This window comes from Sander lucioperca, chromosome 18 (assembly GCF_008315115.2).
Source record: "Sander lucioperca isolate FBNREF2018 chromosome 18, SLUC_FBN_1.2, whole genome shotgun sequence".
NCBI classification, from domain to species: Eukaryota; Metazoa; Chordata; class Actinopteri; order Perciformes; family Percidae; genus Sander; species Sander lucioperca.
The window spans coordinates 17,929,044-17,946,216 of record NC_050190.1 but is presented as its reverse complement, the minus strand read 5'-3'; the positions used below and the strand labels follow the sequence as shown (position 1 = coordinate 17,946,216).

Here is a 17,173-nt window from a genome sequence, read left to right as displayed (position 1 = left end):
TCATTAAGTATGAGAGTAGCTTGTAGTGGTGGGACAGTGTTTCACAGAACCCGCCTTATTCCAATGACAGACTGAGTTCCTTCGGTACTAAAACTTTGCTCAGTCCTTTTTTTAAAGTGCAGTGATCATCACACACCACATGTCATCCTGCTAAACCTGCAGTTAAAGGGTAACTACCGTTTTTATTTTTCAACCTGGATCCTATTTTCCTATGTTTTTGTGTGTAAGTGACTGATCGGAACAACAATCTTTGAAATTGGTCCAGTATTACGTTTGGTACTAGTATTAACGTGAACGCTGTAACCGGCAGCCACAGACCGGGCTGCAATGTAACCCTATGGGGCAAATGTTCAGCGTCAGTTTGGTCCACTAAAAGTGCTGTTTTTGCCACTAAAGGACTCAGATTATTATTCTAAGTGTCTGACAACATTATGGAAAGGATCCCTACAGAGATATACCTTTTTTAAAACCTCTTTAAAACTTTTCTGTTTAACCAGAAACAGCTCTGAGGTCGCTAGCGCTAAACCCACCAGACTCCATTTTAAAAAAACAATGCTTTTAGCGTGTATAGAACCTACATATTTTCAAATGTAAATCGGTAAACTATGTGTTTATTTCAACCAAAACCAGAGTTGTGATGGTTGGAAAAGTGGAAAGACAACCCAAAACTGCTTTTCATAGTTTTATTTTGTTTCTGTCAATTTTTAATGTAAGTGTATTTTACGATGCTAAAATTACTGTTTATTTACATGGAGTCTGGTGCGTTTAGTGAACGTAATTTCGCAGATGTTTTTATGTTTAAAAAAGATACTGTATACTGTACATTAAATCTAAACAACCACTCCATTTGGTCGCCCTCAGTACCCCAGAACATTTCAGGATTTTTAACAGACATTTCATTTAAGATGGGTGTTCTTAACTCATCATAATAAGGACAATACAAAAGAAAATGTGATTCATACTCACCTTCTCCTAATTCACATAGTTTGCACAACCTTTTATCTTCTTGGATGTTTTAAAATCTATCAACTTCAAGGGCAAGGGGAAGGATTCCTGTTCTCAAGTGAGCCACTAATGACCTCTGACCCCTCGATAAGTTTGCTGTAACATGAAGTTCAGGACCATAATATTTGTAATTGAGTTTTGATCACACAATAGCAGCATAAACACCTGTAAGACTTTTATTTTGGCATGCTGATATGTATTCTACTAAACCTCTCTACATGTACACTTTGCTTTTCCGATCTCTTTTCTACAGAAGGTGGCCGTCGGCCCTCAGAGCCATTCTGTAAAGTGATCTTTGAGAACGAGCAGCAGGAGCCCACCACGCCCAACAAGCCCCCTGGCGCAGGCGGGCGGCGGCGTAGCCTGGTGAGCTCCGAGCCCCAGCACGTCACACTCATAGTGTTCGGTATCGGCATGGTGAACCGCACCCACCTGGAGGCCGACATCGGCGGGCTGACCATGGAGGCTGAGCTGAAGAAGATCCATGGGAGTTTCACCCTTAAGGAGAAGATGAAAGGTGAGGGGTTGAGATCTGTATGGGTGTTAATTAGGGCTGTGCAATTAATCAAAATTTAATTGTGATTATGATTTTGACTCCCAATGATCACAAAAACAGAATAATCGCGAAAAACAATTATTTAGCTCATTACGTTTTGTAAGTAAACTCTTATTTTCTCTTGTGTTGGAAAAGTTTAAATAGGAAAAGCATTAAGGCAAATTTCACAGTTGTATGTGTTTTTTTTACTGTTGATTTATTTCAACGTTTTCCACTGTTTAAGTTCAATAATTGCAACATCTTTCCAGAAGTCAACGAGTAATCGTGTTAAATTATCGTGATTTCAATATTGACCGAAATAATTGTGATTATATTTTTTTCCATAATCGAGCAGCCCTAGTGTTAATGGGAATGAGTTTTTGTTAGTGTGTTCTATTTTTTTTGTCTGTCACTTCAGGCAAACTTGTTAGCTATGCACTAGTCTATATCCACGACGTTCCACTTCCGGGATTGCTCCGGTGCTGCCGGAAATTCCGCCGGATCACGCTCTTTTCCGTTACTTTCTGCTTTCTTTGTGTTGGCATTTTAAACTCCGATGGATTTATGAGGACTATGGTTAACTGCTCCTCAGATCTCTGCAGGCTAGCTAGACTGCCCATTACGATTGTGATTGGTTTAAAGATGCCAATTTTTAAACGTGCCAATAAACCAGAGCACGATTTGTCTTTGGTGCATGAAATCAATTTTAATTTTAACATTTGTCTTTCATCCTGAAACTTCCAGCATCTATTCTTCTGTTTAGGAGTTTTAAGATGTAGTAGATGAAGTTCCAGAATAAAGCCCTTGATTACATTTTTGACTCCATACGTCATTTCATTCTTGCAAAAAAAAAAAAAAAGTAGTCAGCAATAGGTAGGTAAACGTTTGTTCTGTTTGATGTAGTCAATGTTCATGTGTCCACAGATATTCTGCACCAGAAAATGACTGAGACGTGTGCATCGGCTCACATAGGAGGGGTAAACATTGTTCTGCTGGAAGGCATAACTCCTGACATCCAGTACGTACAAATTCTCCTTAACTTCTGCTTATTAGGGAATTGATTTAACAATTATTTTTTGAATATAAAGGTTTTTATGTCTCATCTTGAAAGAAATTCTTTGAATAGCAGCTTCACCACGCATTCTTGTGTATTGATCTTAACCCTCGCTGTTTGAAGTTTTAAATCTGTAATAAATGAGTCTTTATTTTTTGAATTATAACAAATAATGATTTTTTTGATTCAATATTCTTACATTTTTGTTGTACCTAAGAGAATAACATCTTGATTTTCACTGTAGTCTCAAAGATATAGAACTTAATTACACTAAAACTTCGCCAAAATGGTTATTTACTTTTTTAAGATATCAAAATAATAGTCAAAGAAGTCAAAGTCAAAGAAGAATACCTTGTACTTGCACAAGAACACAGCGACGCAACTGGCACGTAAGATGCTTAAATGTCAAGTGCCTTTGGTAAAAGGTGGTGTTGTAGCTTAAACAAAAAAGTAGATGCAGTGTTTTCCACAAGCTCAGCGGGACCCAATTACCGACTCCTTTCCAGCTGGGAAATTTTAACTGCAGTTTTTGTTTTTTACTGCATGCAATTTCCTCAAAACATAACCACCCTAATCAGTTTACACGCCTTGTAGTCATGCATTGAGGCGGACTGATGCATCTCCACGCTGCTTTGATTCAGTTTAGAACGGCTGCTTCAATAAGAAGCTTTTTTTTTTTTCATCTCATTCTATTTAACAGATGCTCCCACTGTGAACATAAAACTGGGACTTAATCCTATTGTCATACTGTGTGCTCTGAACTGCACTCATGTGTTTGAATTTGCATATGCCACACAACTTGGCACTCTTTAGTTGTTACTGACATTGAGATGTATGTAGGAATGATTGCAGTGCGACAAATACATTAAATAAGCTATAATTAACAACAGGCTCCAGTGCAAATGTGTTGGCTCACAATTAAAGCATTGTGTCTACCATGTTAGCAGTTGTTTTGAGATATACTTAAACTTAAACAATTCAAGGCTGATCCTTAAACATAACATAACATAACATTTTTTACTTAGTGTGGTGGGTCAGGTACTGCACTCAGGCACAGTAATATATATATATATATATATATATATATATATATATATATATATATATATATATATATGTATACTAAAAATGAATCACAAGTGGAATAATTTATGCAAATGACTAGATTGCTTAGTTTGTTCTAGTTTGAGCTACTTTATTAATCCAGAGCCTTTTTTTATCACAAACTTGTGCATCTAAAACAGAAACAAAGGGTGCATGACTCTCTGCTTATAGAAAACTCTGTTTTCACCTTTACGGTGTCTCACAACTGTTTCACACTTTCTTCTGCTCTTCTTCTTTTTTTTTTACATTCTTTCTTTTCCAACTACTTGCATAGACTGGAGGATTTCCCAACATCTCCCACCAGCACAGCTAAACAAGAGTTTCTGTATGTTATTGCTACCATTCAGGGCTCACACGCATTAGTACATTAAAAACACAGCTGCCCTGAATGCACACCCTTCATTTGTCTGAGTCGCCCGTCATCCATGTGTATTTTCAGTGAACAGTTTCTCAGGAATCTGTTTGTTCAGATGTTACCTGTTTGTGTGTGTATGAAGCCACTTTCATTGGTTTATGAAAGCAGAAAGTTGGCTGGTTTTGTTTTTTTAAAGTTATTTGTGAATCTCTTCATTCTGGACTCTTCCCTTAATGTTTACAGCCAAAATACTGAACTATCTTACATTCAGTCTGATATTTCAGCATTTTTTCCAGGTTTAGTTGGTGAAGAACTATATAGTGTAGTGTATGTAACCAATTGTAAAAACTGTAATCCTGAAAGCTTAAAGGTGCAGTAGGTAAGCCTTATAAAACTAACTTTCTATCATATTTGCTGAAACTGACCCTATGTTCAAGTAGAACTACATGAAGCAGGTAATTAAAAAAAAAAAAAAATCTAGCTCCTCTGGCACCACCTACAGCCTGTAGTGCGATTTGCAAAAACCCACAGCTCCCTGTTTAGATGCACCAATCAGGGCCATGGGGGATGTTTAACTGCGTGTCAATCACTGCTCAGGCACAAGTATTTCATAGCGTCCTCCCCTCCCCCTTCCCCACGCACGAACTGCAGATAGGTTTCCTCCCCTTCCCCCCTCTTCACACGCGCTCTATCGCGCACAGCTCTCCGTTGTGGGGGGAGGGGCTTAGAAGACCGTTTGGGCTTTAGCGGAAAGGGGGGCGAAGAAGTTGTCGATGTATAAATGTTTTGGCTAAGTCCTGGATCTTCATAATCCTACCTACAGCACCTTTTAATGTTTACAGCCAAAATACTGAACTATCTTACGTTCAGTCTGATATTTCAGCATTGTTTCCAGATTCAGTAGAATAACACGTAATAAGCCATCTTAGACTATAGACAATGTTGTATTTGCTACAAGAGGCAGGATCACACAAAGAAAAGTGCAACTTGCATTCGGCTGCCATATTGTACAATTCATTCTTCATTCATAGTGGAACGTGTCACTGTTCTGGTTGCTCATTCTTCCTGTGCCCAAAAAACTGTATGCTGTCCTGAATCTGCATGGTGTTTCACTGTTTGATGTCCTCTGAGTAAAGTTGCACATCCATTCATATGTCCACATCACCGAAAAGAAAATCAAATTCCAGTCGTGTTGCTCATTCCAGTTAACCCTGTGTTTCAGAACGGTGGTCAAATGCAACATTGCCAAGTCCCAGGCCTTGTACAGCGCCCAGCGAGGACTGAAGACCAACAACGCAGCCGTCTTCAAAGTGGGGGCCATCATGATCAACATCCCCCAGCACCCGGCTACTTTGCACAGCATGATGGTCCGCAGCTCCCACCAGCTCTCCAAACAAATCTCTGACCTCATCCGCCAGCCCTCCAATGTGTATGTCCTCTTCGCTCTTCGTTTCTCTATCTTATAAGTCTCATTCATAGCATTTAAAAGTAGCGAGAAGCTGACTCTGAAATGTTGCACACTTGTAACTATATTTCAAATCCTTAATGAATCCGTCAAGCAAACACTAATGTCATTAGATTGTAGTCTACACTTAATAAAATCCTCATAAGAAGTCTTTCATCTCCATAAGTGACAGGTTACTGCAGCATATCCACACTGTTGCCAGTTAACTGCTTTCAAAGACTGTGTGTGGCCTGTTTCCATGGTAATATTCTGAATTATGTTAATATATTCATAGAGTTGTAGGTGTGCTTAGGGTATTAACAACTTTTCTATAATTTGATGTTCACAGGAATATGAGCCAGTATCTGCAAAGCTCTCCATAATAACACACACATCACTAAATCAGTGTGTTTTCAGTGTGTGTGTGTGTGTGTGTGTGTATTTCCAACAACAGTGTTGTTGTCCAATCCAGCTATTAAGATAGCAACAGTTACTTGATAGAGCACCGCCTTCACATATTAAAAGCCCACACCTTTTGTACATCATGAGCCAATCCTGACTGAGTGAGTGACACATTTTTTTTTTTTTCTCCTCTTACAGTCAACCTCCTAATAGGGAGGACACCCCTACCCCGCAACCCTCTGACAAAGCATCCAGCATCAATCAGACCCCCATAGAAGCCAACGAGTTCCCTCAGCTCCCCGAAGGCCTGGAGAAGAAGCCCATCGTCCTCAAGTTCAGCGCCATGATGGATGGCATCACCATCGGGGCTGCGCTGCTGCCCTCACTCAAAGCAGAGTACAAAATGGGTCGCATGAAGAGCCATGGCATGACAGGTGTGTGTGTGTGTGTGTGTGTGTGTGATTTCTAGTTAACTAATACAGAGCTTTCCTGTGCGAAAAGACAGATTTCACATCTTATGGTTTTTTCAAAGTTCTAGTTAAACTAAATTTAAAAACAAACAAATATTACTTTGTCTTTCTTTTTCAAGATTTTTTTTTTTGTTTTGGGCTTTTCAGCCTTTAATTGAAAGGACAGCTATATATGATAGGGTAGAGAGGGGGAAAAAATGCAGGAAATCATCACAGGTCGGACTAGAACCCTGGACACCTCTATATACGTGCACCCGCTCTACCAACTGAGCTAACCTGGCCACTACTTTGTCTTTCTTGTGTTAATATCAATGTTGAGGCATGCCCAGAATAAGTAATACTAATTACAATTTTTTTCTTTAGGGGCACAAACCAGTTTCACCTTTGAGTTGCCAAACCACAAACTTTGCTTCCAGTCCAAAGTGTCCCCAGTGGACATGTCCACCATGCCGCCTTCAGCCAGCCTCACCCTGCCTCCAGTCACCATGTCAGGAGAGTACATCATGGAGGACCACGAGAGCCACTCAGACCAGGGCTGGGCACCTGACGACTTCCCCACAAAGCAAGGAAACTACCTCCAAGGCAACTACCTGCGCTGTGTGGCCGAGGTACGAGGCTCCAGGACAATAAATAAAAGCTATATAAATGGATTAACGGAGCAGACAGTGTTGCTCTTAACTTGCCTCTGGTCTTCTCTGATGTGTAGATTGGTTCATTTGAGCACAACCTGACCACAGACCTGCTCAACCACCTGGTCTTCCTACAGAAGGTTTTCATGAAGGAAGTCAACGAGGTCATTCAGAAGGTCTCAGGTACTTTACCAAAGACCAACACACACTTTTACATATACATTTTCTTTACTGCAAACTTACCTCATTAACATATTGTTAGACAAAACGTATCAACTTTACCTTAGTATCTTTTAAACCTGTACAAAACTCTATCCTTTTCTTTGCTGCTGTAATGGCCCAGTATTCGTCTCCGATCAATAAAGTTAATCTCATTTTAAACATCTCCCTGTTCCCAACAGTATTATGTAGCCTGTAGCTGCTACTTCAGTCAATAAAAAAAAACCACTTTCCTTTCCTCACAAAACAATGCACAAGGCACGTACACAAATCCAGTCATGTTCATTTCCACAACAGTATTGATTTTAATTGTTTAACTCGCTAAGCTTGAGCAAGGTAATTGCCCAAGAGAGAGAGAGAACTTGGCGTTTTATGCCATTGTAAGGTAAGAATAATGAGAATGGTAACCATTCACGTCAGAGTCTTTAAATTTAGTAGCATTGGGACATGTCAGGCAGATATCAGGGCTGACATACAGCGTACAGGTACACAGACAATATAATCCCACTAAATCGCACGTTATCTAGCACTTCACAACAGTCTGTGTGGGCTTGTAAGGTTGACTTGTATTCTCTCTATTCATACAGGAGGAGAACAACCCATTCCACTGTGGAATGAGTATGACACCTCAACGGATGCTGACAAGCCCAAAATCCTGCTTTATTCTCTCAGCCTCATGTTCAAGGTATCTCATGTTGAGTTTCTTTCAGCATGGAAAACCAAAGTAGGATATCAGTCACAGTGGTTGAAGCCACCAGGTCAATTTTGAGTCTTAGTTAAGCTTTTTAGGAAATTTCTAAATGTTGTTTATTTGTTCACAGGGAATCCAGATGACCGCCACCACTCCTTCTATGCGAGCTGTCCGCTTTGAGACAGGCCTCATCGAGCTGGAGCTATCCAACAGGATCCAGTGCAAGGCTCAGCCCGGTGGCAGCAGCAGTTACCTCAAATTGTTTGGCAAATGTCAAGTAGATCTCCACCTGGCTCTGGGACAGATAGTCAAGCACCAGGTACAGATCAGCCTCATGAAATAAAAAAAATGAAGAAAGAAAAAATGAAAATTGAAATAAAAGCTCTCCGGTTTAGGTCTAGAATTGGCTTAAATATTACAGTAGATAGCTATGTGATGCCCTTTCTCCCTTCACTTTACAGGTGTATGAAGAAGCTGGCTCAGACTTCCACCAGGTGGCGTACTTTCGAACCCGGATCGGTCTGCGGAATGCTCTGCAGGAGGAGATCAGTGGCTCCTCCGACAAGGAGGCTGTCCTCATCACGCTCAACAGGCCGATTGTTTTTGCCCAGCCGGTGGCATTTGACAGAGGTTCAGTTTACTGTTTCTCTGCATCACACTTCACTTTTTTTATTCCCCACTCTTGGGCACAGACAAATTTTATAATCCAACAACAAATTATTTGCTGTATAACATGACCTATCTATGATGGGAAAGAAGCTGGATGAAGACAACATTTTACAGCCCCTTTTTCACACAATACAACAAACAGAAATAGACTGTTAACAGTTGATTTTACATAGAAAAAATTGAATGTGAAAGCTTGTCCTGTGTACCTTAACAAAACTTGTAACCATTTCCTGTTAACTTTGTTTGTTGACACTGAAGACATCATCAACATAGCAGCTTATGAGGCTGCCCATAGTTACCGTTAAGCATTCTACCAACTCAACACTGATTGTAAAAGAAGGATGGCTCAGTGATGGAATTGCATCGGATTTTCACACGGAACAAATAACAACCACTGATTGCTCTAAATCTAATGTGACTTTGTTTACATGACATTCAGGATGTCATTCTAAATTCTTTCTTCCAACATGTTTGCCCTCCTGCAGCTGTGCTCTTCTGGCTGAACTACAAGGCAGCGTATGATAACTGGAACGAGCAGCGCTTGGCCCTCAACAAGGACATCCACATGGCCACTAAAGAGGTGGTGGACAAGCTGCCAGGCATCCAGCAGACCTCAGCCCAGGCCTTCAGCACCCTCTTCCTGCAACTGACCGTCAACGACCTGGGCATCTGCCTACCTATCACCAACACATCCCAGGTAATCTGCTATGCTTGTTGGTTTGGATCTTCCAAAGTCAATATTGTAGAACTGTAACAAGTTCTACTAATATAAACAATAGCAGGTTTGCAATTTGTTGGCTTTAAGGTCATATAGTTAAAAAGTTCCCATTTATTGTGATTTTGATCTTTGATTGATCATTGAAATACCATGGTTACATGTTTAGCAGTGTTTTACTATTAGGCATATAAGCCGTGGTTTAGAAATGACATGCCTGTCAGGTTATTGTTTTAAAAGCAAGTTGTTGTTTTGTCTTGTCAGTAGTTTTTTTTTAAACAAAAGCACTTTTATTATGAATCTAATTCTACCTAAGGAAAAGTAAAGCACACAGGAATTTTTTTGGGGCTTCTTTTGTCAAATTGTTCATTCACGTCATCTCCTCTTTAAAAAAAAAAAAAAAAAAAAAAATAGATTTATCATTATCTCCATCAGCACTTGGCACCATTAACTGTACCAGTGTTCGTGACATTCACTTTGCTTACATATATAGCCTTAGAATCACAATTGCATTTTTGTTCTTTACTAAAAGAACAATTTCTCTGTTTTAGTTTGGATATCAGTGTTTCCCCTAGCTAAGCTGTTAGTAATCTGCCCCACCACACACCTTCATTTCCCTCAACAACTTCTAAAATGTACACTTTTAATGCAAAGCAGACAACCGCCGATATGATACACAACTATAACACAGGAACATGCTGGCTGGCCTGTAATAAAATGGCAACAAATTTGATTTGAATTGTACTGTAGAGACAGTTAAATGTGTTTTAAGAGAATAATGTCAGTGACGTGTTTGTTTTGTTTGTTTTATTTTTGTCCACAAAATCCATTTTTGTATGATGATAAACCATCCAGGAGACGTGCACCAGTAGTACTTATTTTGATGTCATGCACTGAGTGCCATTTTAGTACTCCTCAGACTTAGCTACTGAAATGTTTTTGTTTTTATTTATTTTGTATGTTTATTTATATGTAAAATAATTCAGAATTGCTTTAAAATAAATGAAAATATTATTAATCTTTTATTTTAGATTGAAAGATTAACATGACCACCCCTACACACTAATAGAAACGTTTAGGGGAAACACTGGATATTAATGAATGTTCATATGGGTTGTCTTGTTATACTCCAATACTATGCTATACTACAGTATGTCCATAGAGACAAGATATACCAGCTGTTATGTCACGCTTATTTCCATAGAGAGGACAAGTACCAGTTACGGAGGGCATCAACTCTGAAGCTGGGGCCAGCACATCAGTAGGCCGGCAAAATAATGCACGAAAAGTAACCTACAATTTATTACATCTCTTGTGATGGCTTTTTGTGGGACAATGACTTCCTGTGATCAATACTCTTCCATGTCACAAGCACACTGCATCAGAAGTGCTCTTTTTTTTGTTAAGAAATGGCAGGTCACACCACTTTGCAACCATCAAATATCCCCCAAAAAGCTGGCATAGCAACTAATTAAGCTTGAGCTTGTGCCTGAGGTTTTTGGGGCTTGTAATTACTTCCTACTAAAAAAAGAGATTATGCCAGTCGGTGTCCAGAGTATTCCTTATCTGTTGTTAAAGTGGAAACAAGGACATTTTCTTTAGGCAACTCTTTCATGAGACTGCCATGAGACTGCCATGAAATTGTATAAAATTGCACACACAATACCAGATCTAATGACCCGGTGCAGTGGTGCGCATGGCAGGCTCGTGTCTATTCTTGAAAGACAAAGCATTTGGAAATTACCTGGATTCCTGCAGTATAAATTCCAAAACTGCGGTCTGATTTTGATCCAAGTCATAATAATAGATAACCGGTTAGTCGGGAGGTAAACATGATTTGACCTGCCTCCACTAATGACTGGGATGATGATCAGACCCACTATTTTTGTGTTCATTTTTTTAAAGTTAATCCAGAAATTCAAGGGAAATATTTTCCCCCAATCCTACAATTAAACACAATCTAACGAACTGAAAAGGTTGGTAACATTTCACTCATTGGTGTGTATATATAGGAGCAGTGCTTAATAATATGTCTGTCATTTGTGGACTCAGACAGAAATTTATTTACCAGTTTTGCAAAACTATAATGATCAGAAGTAAATTTACCAAAGTAGTTATTTAAAATCACATGAAAATAGCGGCATTGATCAGCATTACAAGTGCATATACTGTACAGTAGAATGAAGTGTTACCAGCTAACTCTACGTTTTCCGAACAAATAAAAATGGGTTCTTTTCCATGTACTTCACCCTTACTTGAGGCCTGGGTAACCCTCCCTCTCCCTGCCCCTCTGCCAGGCCAACCACAGCATAGATTTTGACACCGGCTCAGCTATGGTCCTGACCATTGAGAGCACGCTGATCACCGCCTGCTCCTCGGAGTCCCTGGTAAGCAAAGGCCACTTCAAGAATTTCTGCATCCGCTTTGCCGAAGGCTTCGAGACCTCCTGGGACGACTGGAAACCTGAAATCCGAGGGGATACGGTCATGAATGCTTGTGAGTGACGCATTATATTTATGTGCGAATTTTGTCTCACATATTGGTAATTTTTATTCAGTTTAATTACATTTAATACATGTCAAAAGCCTTGATTGAGTGAAGAAAGTGTTCAAAATAAAATATAGAACCATTTATTTATATTTAAGTGTTGCAAGTAGCATTTTAAACACATACTTAATAACAGGTTAATTGAGTCTCTTTTCACATAAAATACAGATTTTAAACAAATATATATGATTAATGACCTGACTTCAGTAGGTAGAAACCGATATTCTTATGTAACTTTCAATGCACCCAGCTCCTCTAAAATATTGATTGGCTGTTGCCTGTGTGTCTCTGTGTGTGGTCTGTATACAGGTGTAGTTCCTGATGGTACATATGAAGTATGTTCCAGGACTATAGGGCAACCTTCTGCAGGCAAGTTCTTTCTGGTCTATAAAATATGGATCACACTCGAGAGCTGCACAATAAGCATGAGACAATTGTCTGAATATTTTGTTTTGGCATTCATTTAATCCGCATCCTTTGCCGTTTTTTGTCTCCTCTCCCTCCTGGCTTCTTCCTCCTCCTCCTTCTCCTCCTCCTCAAATAACAGAGAGCAGTAGTGCCGGTACCTGGAATCTGAATGTGCTTTGGAAAATGTGTGGTATCGATGTTCACATGGATCCTAACATCGGCAAGCGCCTCAATGCGCTGGGTAACACGCTGACATCACTGACAGGCGAGGAGGACGTGGACGACATCGCTGACCTAAACTCTGTCAACATGGCCGACCTATCAGATGAGGACGAAGCCGACTCCATGTCACCTACCATCCACATGGTCAGTCAATATTGGGTTTATCTACGTCATCATTCTTTTTGGGCTATTGTATAAATGATATTGTATAAAATAATTGTATAAATGAGGATGTGATGACACATTGTAATGTTTACAAAAATATGCTGTCAACAGTAGATCACATGTTCTGGTTTGTGATTCCAATTAGGACTTTCTCAGACAATATCCATTCAATCAATTTCTTTAGATTTGGAAGAAAAAACAGACCATAAATAGTGAACTTCAGCTGTAGAGCTTACTACTGGTCATTGCCCCGAGTTAAAGAAATAGTTAATCATTTTGGCAATTATGCTTAACCGCTTTCTTGCTGAAGGTTAGATGGCAATATTGATTAAACTTTTAAATATTTGTGTTGGATTTAAGGCTACAGAAGACTGATAGCTTAGCTTAGCACAAAGGCTGGAAATAGAGGGAAATAGCTAGCCTGGCCCTGTCTGAAGGTAACAAAATCCGCCTACCAGCACCCTTTAAAGCGACAGTTTGTGGTTTTATGGGGGGATTTAAGTCTCCACTGGTTGCCTGGTAACCTTACAGTGATGACAAGACTTTGTTTTTTGTACAGGTTAAACAAATTACATATAATGTATTGATAATATAATATAATATTGTAAGCTTTAGAAATGCTGATAGGTGGATTTAGTTACCTTTGGCCAGACCTCATGCTAAGCTAACTGGCTGCCCGTTGTAGCTTTATTTTTAACAGACAGACATGAAAGTGGTATCTATCTTCTCATCTAACTCTCAGCAAGAAAGCCAATGAGTATTTCCCAAAATAACCAACTACTCCTTTATTATCTCTTCAATACATTTGAACAAATCCTACCTGGCTTACCTTAAAGCTTCAGAAGGTAAAGTCTGAACCAAGTCGTCCATTCTTCCACCTCTCCATCCATCTGTCCCTGCCGTTGTTTACAGAGTCCAGGAAGCCAGTTCAGCCCTCGGCTGACCTTAAGGAAGCGTCTGGTAAACCACATCCTGGGCCTCAGCCCCAGGCCTCAGAGTGTGTCTGGTCCAGCTGACTACTTAAACTGTGCATCGCCTTGCCTCCGAGCGGGCAGTGCCAGGGCCCAAAGACCTCTCTCCTGGGCCTGTGTATGTAGCCACCCACAGTGTAAAACTTCTTCTTTGGGCTGACAAAATCACTTGCAAGGTGGCGTTACATCTCAAGCACCTGCAGTTAATAGATGAAGGTTGTTGATTCCAAAATGCTGAGCAATGCTATTTTACGGCATGCTTTTAACTAAATAGCATTGTAATGGAGAATTGTGTTGCTTAGCATTTGATTTCACTGCCCTCCTCATTAAGCTTCAATGATGGGTGAAAAGAAATAAATTACACAATTCCCTGTGGCAGTAGAGCTTTATTTTTCCCTCTTTCACTTTGAGTGGAGTGGAGTGGAGTGGTGATGGTGGTGGCGGTGTTGTCTCCTGATTTGTGACATTCTGTGTTTTATGATACCTGGTGTTTGGATTGGACTGCATATAATGTACTGTACATGAATCATAACAATTGAAAATAACTCATCTTTAATCAGACAGATTTGGAAAAAGATGCATTCTTATTTACAGCAGCTGCCTGGCGGAAATTCTTCATACAAATTATTTATTTTTTTGGGTTTGATCAGCGGGTTTGTTTCATTCTGTCATCAGTTTTACCAGATAAATATGTTCGGGTGTGTATCATTGCATTGACCCAACAGGAGACGATTGACCCCAGGAGGCAGGCGGCGATGGGGAACCAAGTGATTGACCCCCGTGGGAGGAAGTTCACCAAGAGGGTGGTCGACATCAGAGAGCTGAATGAACAGGCCAAAGTCATCGACGACCTCAAGTAAGATTCCGGCTTACTCACTTGTTGGTTCTCATTCTGTATGATGCAATAGATAGATAGCCTGTATTGTCATTGTACATGGTAACATGCAACGGAATTCGGAGAGCTCTTCTGTTCAGTGAAAGACAGTTTTAACAATAAAATCAAGACAGTACATCACATACCTGTACATTCAGGACAGTTAATCTTAAAGTGCCCATATTATGAAAAAATCACTTTTTCTGGGATTTGGGGTGTTATGTTGTGTCTCTGGTGCTTCCACACACATACAAACTTTGTTCACCCATACTGTTTAGAGTGAGATACGGTTTCTGAATGTGTCCTGCCTTCAGTCTCTGGGTGAGCTGTTCAAAATCGGCACGGCTTGTGACGTCACAAGCCGAAACGAGAAGGCTAACCGCAACCATTAGCTTGTAGCGTTAGCATGCTAACGCTATGGCTAAAGCTAGCATGCTAACGCTAGCATGCTACCTCATTCTCAATAGCAAAGCACTGCTACAACACACACAAGTTCACCATAATCTACAAAAGAACTACTTACATGTGCGCCCTCATTTAGAAGTCTCCCAGCTAATCCTGCCTTGTAACTGACCAAAGTTGTAGAAACAGCCTTTCTTTTACTGTCTATGGAGCTAGCTAGCTGACATGATCTACATCTGAGCTACTGGGCATGTGCAGTGCAATCAAAGATAGTACAGAAGAAGAAAAGAGGTCTCACTCTGTAGCTAAAACAGAGACCAGCTGAAAAGAGGATCTGCAGCAGTGAGAGAGAGCGGTGCAGTACAACACAAATATGGTGTTTTTTGAAAATTAAACCACGTAAACCTATTCTGGTACAACCTTAAAATACAATTATGAACCTGAAAATGAGCATAATATGGCTGCTTTAACTATAAAGCAAGGAGTCTCTGTGTGTATGTCTGTCCTTCGTTTTTCTCAACAACCGTTCATCCGATCAACTTCACACTTGGCGGGTGTATTGCTGATTTTCCAAGGAAGTGCAGTGTTGAGATCTGCGGGACATATGCAGGGGTGTGCAATCAAGTTTTTTAATCGAAAATCGATTTTGAATCGAATCTTGAGCCTGAAAATCGATATTGAATTGTGACATTTTCTGAATCGTGCACCTCTAATGTACACAGTACACATTTTGCAGTGTATTGAGAGGGGAGCCCTATTAACTGTTAGACCCCCGTTTGAGGACGAAATAATGATGATAATAATAATATAGCTTGCTCTCTGTCGCTAGCTGCAGTACGTTTAAGAACAGATGAAGAAATAAGAGACCGAAGATGCTACATTGTAGCAAACCGAAACATTTCCTGTCCCAAATAGCTAGCTTTTAGAAAATTACACATTTGCTCTAGCTTTGCTAGGGGATACAGCTATGTCGAGGCAGGAAGCATAGTGTACATTGTTTGGATGAGCAGTTCTCGAGAAAGCTGCAAGCAGCAAAACCACAGGCCGAGCAATCGCCCCCATTCCAAACATGCACATGTACTGTAGTATTATCAATAATTCTAGTTCTGCTGAAGAAATGTCTGTTTGTTAAAACTATCTACATCCTCTTTTCTTGACCACAGGAAATTGGGGGCCAGTGAAGGCACCATCAACCAGGAGATCCAGCGCTATCAGCAGCTGGAGTCTGTGGCCGTCAACGACATCAGGAGAGACGTCAGAAAGAAACTGCGTCGCTCCAGCATGAGGGTAAATGCTCATCTATTTACCTTCCTCAATTAGCTATGCATTCACCAAAGAAAGTTTGGACACTGTCAAATACAATATTTCCCGTCATACCTTACAAAAACCTGAATGTGTCTCGTTGTTCTTTGCCAGGCGGCCTCTCTGAAGGATAAGTGGGGTCTTGGCTACAAACCAAGCTACAATCGTTCCAAAAGTATCTCAGCGGCCGCAGGCCGACCCCCTCTGAAAAGGATGGACAGACAGAGGTAAAACAAAAACAAAAACAAGGGCAGGAGTAGCCACTTTCCCTGCAAATGACACTGTTGGTGCTTCATCCAGCATTTACTGTAAACAAACAAGACCAAGTAACCTCTGTCTCACACCACTGCTGTCAGGGTTACACTTTTTGAAACACATTTCCCATTAACCTTCTGACAAAGAGGATGCAGTCTCATTTGTTTATAGTAATTATGCAGATCATTTTGAATTAATGTAGTAACAATGTTAAAACAGTTGACACGCTGTAAGACCTTTAGCAAGGGGAAAACATTAACTCTGGGGGAAGAATAAATGAGTACAAATAACTGGAAATTAATCTGATTAGTAACAAGTGTTCACTTACGGTATTTCCTGTAACCAACAATACTGTAGAGTATGTTGTAACAATGTCACTTACAACTTTAAGCATGTGTGCAGTGTGTTTATATCACCTTACTGTGTCCATAGTTCCAGAATAGGGGACGTGGATGACCTACCAGATATGCGCGTGGATGCGTCCTCTCCTGGACCCCGGGTCACCTTTAACATCCAGGACACGGTAAACAACTTTCTTAAAAACCTCCTACGTATCTCATTTACTGACTAAACAGAGAAAGCCTTAACACATTCACATTTTTGTTCGCTATGTACAGATTTGATTGCACTGTAGCAAATAGGTTCTTGACACATTTGTTGTAACCCAATCAGTAATTAAGGCGATGATAGTACGATGAAGGTTTTAGTTTTGTACTTCTTTATGTTGACAGTTTA

The 17,173-nt window shown here is 40.1% G+C and overlaps 1 protein-coding gene across 16 annotated transcripts in view; it reads left to right on the top strand.

The window, feature by feature from the left end:
- The window catches only part of kiaa1109 (KIAA1109 ortholog), a 93,561-nt gene that overhangs the window by 52,898 nt on the left and 23,490 nt on the right, over positions 1 to 17,173 (top strand). For 9 of the 16 annotated variants that reach the window (XM_035994659.1, XM_035994663.1, XM_035994670.1 and 6 more), the window contains 20 exons: positions 1,259 to 1,522; positions 2,465 to 2,558; positions 3,973 to 4,023; positions 5,276 to 5,482; positions 6,098 to 6,333; positions 6,733 to 6,977; positions 7,076 to 7,181; positions 7,805 to 7,902; positions 8,039 to 8,227; positions 8,370 to 8,538; positions 9,063 to 9,274; positions 10,497 to 10,580; positions 11,590 to 11,788; positions 12,149 to 12,208; positions 12,387 to 12,613; positions 13,547 to 13,723; positions 14,331 to 14,461; positions 16,045 to 16,168; positions 16,298 to 16,410; positions 16,871 to 16,961. In XM_035994659.1, coding sequence (XP_035850552.1) covers positions 1,259 to 1,522; positions 2,465 to 2,558; positions 3,973 to 4,023; positions 5,276 to 5,482; positions 6,098 to 6,333; positions 6,733 to 6,977; positions 7,076 to 7,181; positions 7,805 to 7,902; positions 8,039 to 8,227; positions 8,370 to 8,538; positions 9,063 to 9,274; positions 10,497 to 10,580; positions 11,590 to 11,788; positions 12,149 to 12,208; positions 12,387 to 12,613; positions 13,547 to 13,723; positions 14,331 to 14,461; positions 16,045 to 16,168; positions 16,298 to 16,410; positions 16,871 to 16,961 — 3,077 coding nt within the window. The remainder of the gene's footprint in view (positions 1 to 1,258; positions 1,523 to 2,464; positions 2,559 to 3,972; positions 4,024 to 5,275; positions 5,483 to 6,097; positions 6,334 to 6,732; positions 6,978 to 7,075; positions 7,182 to 7,804; positions 7,903 to 8,038; positions 8,228 to 8,369; positions 8,539 to 9,062; positions 9,275 to 10,496; positions 10,581 to 11,589; positions 11,789 to 12,148; positions 12,209 to 12,386; positions 12,614 to 13,546; positions 13,724 to 14,330; positions 14,462 to 16,044; positions 16,169 to 16,297; positions 16,411 to 16,870; positions 16,962 to 17,173) is intronic. The other 7 variants (XM_031288648.2, XM_035994672.1, XM_035994671.1 and 4 more) reach the window with 4 other exon arrangements.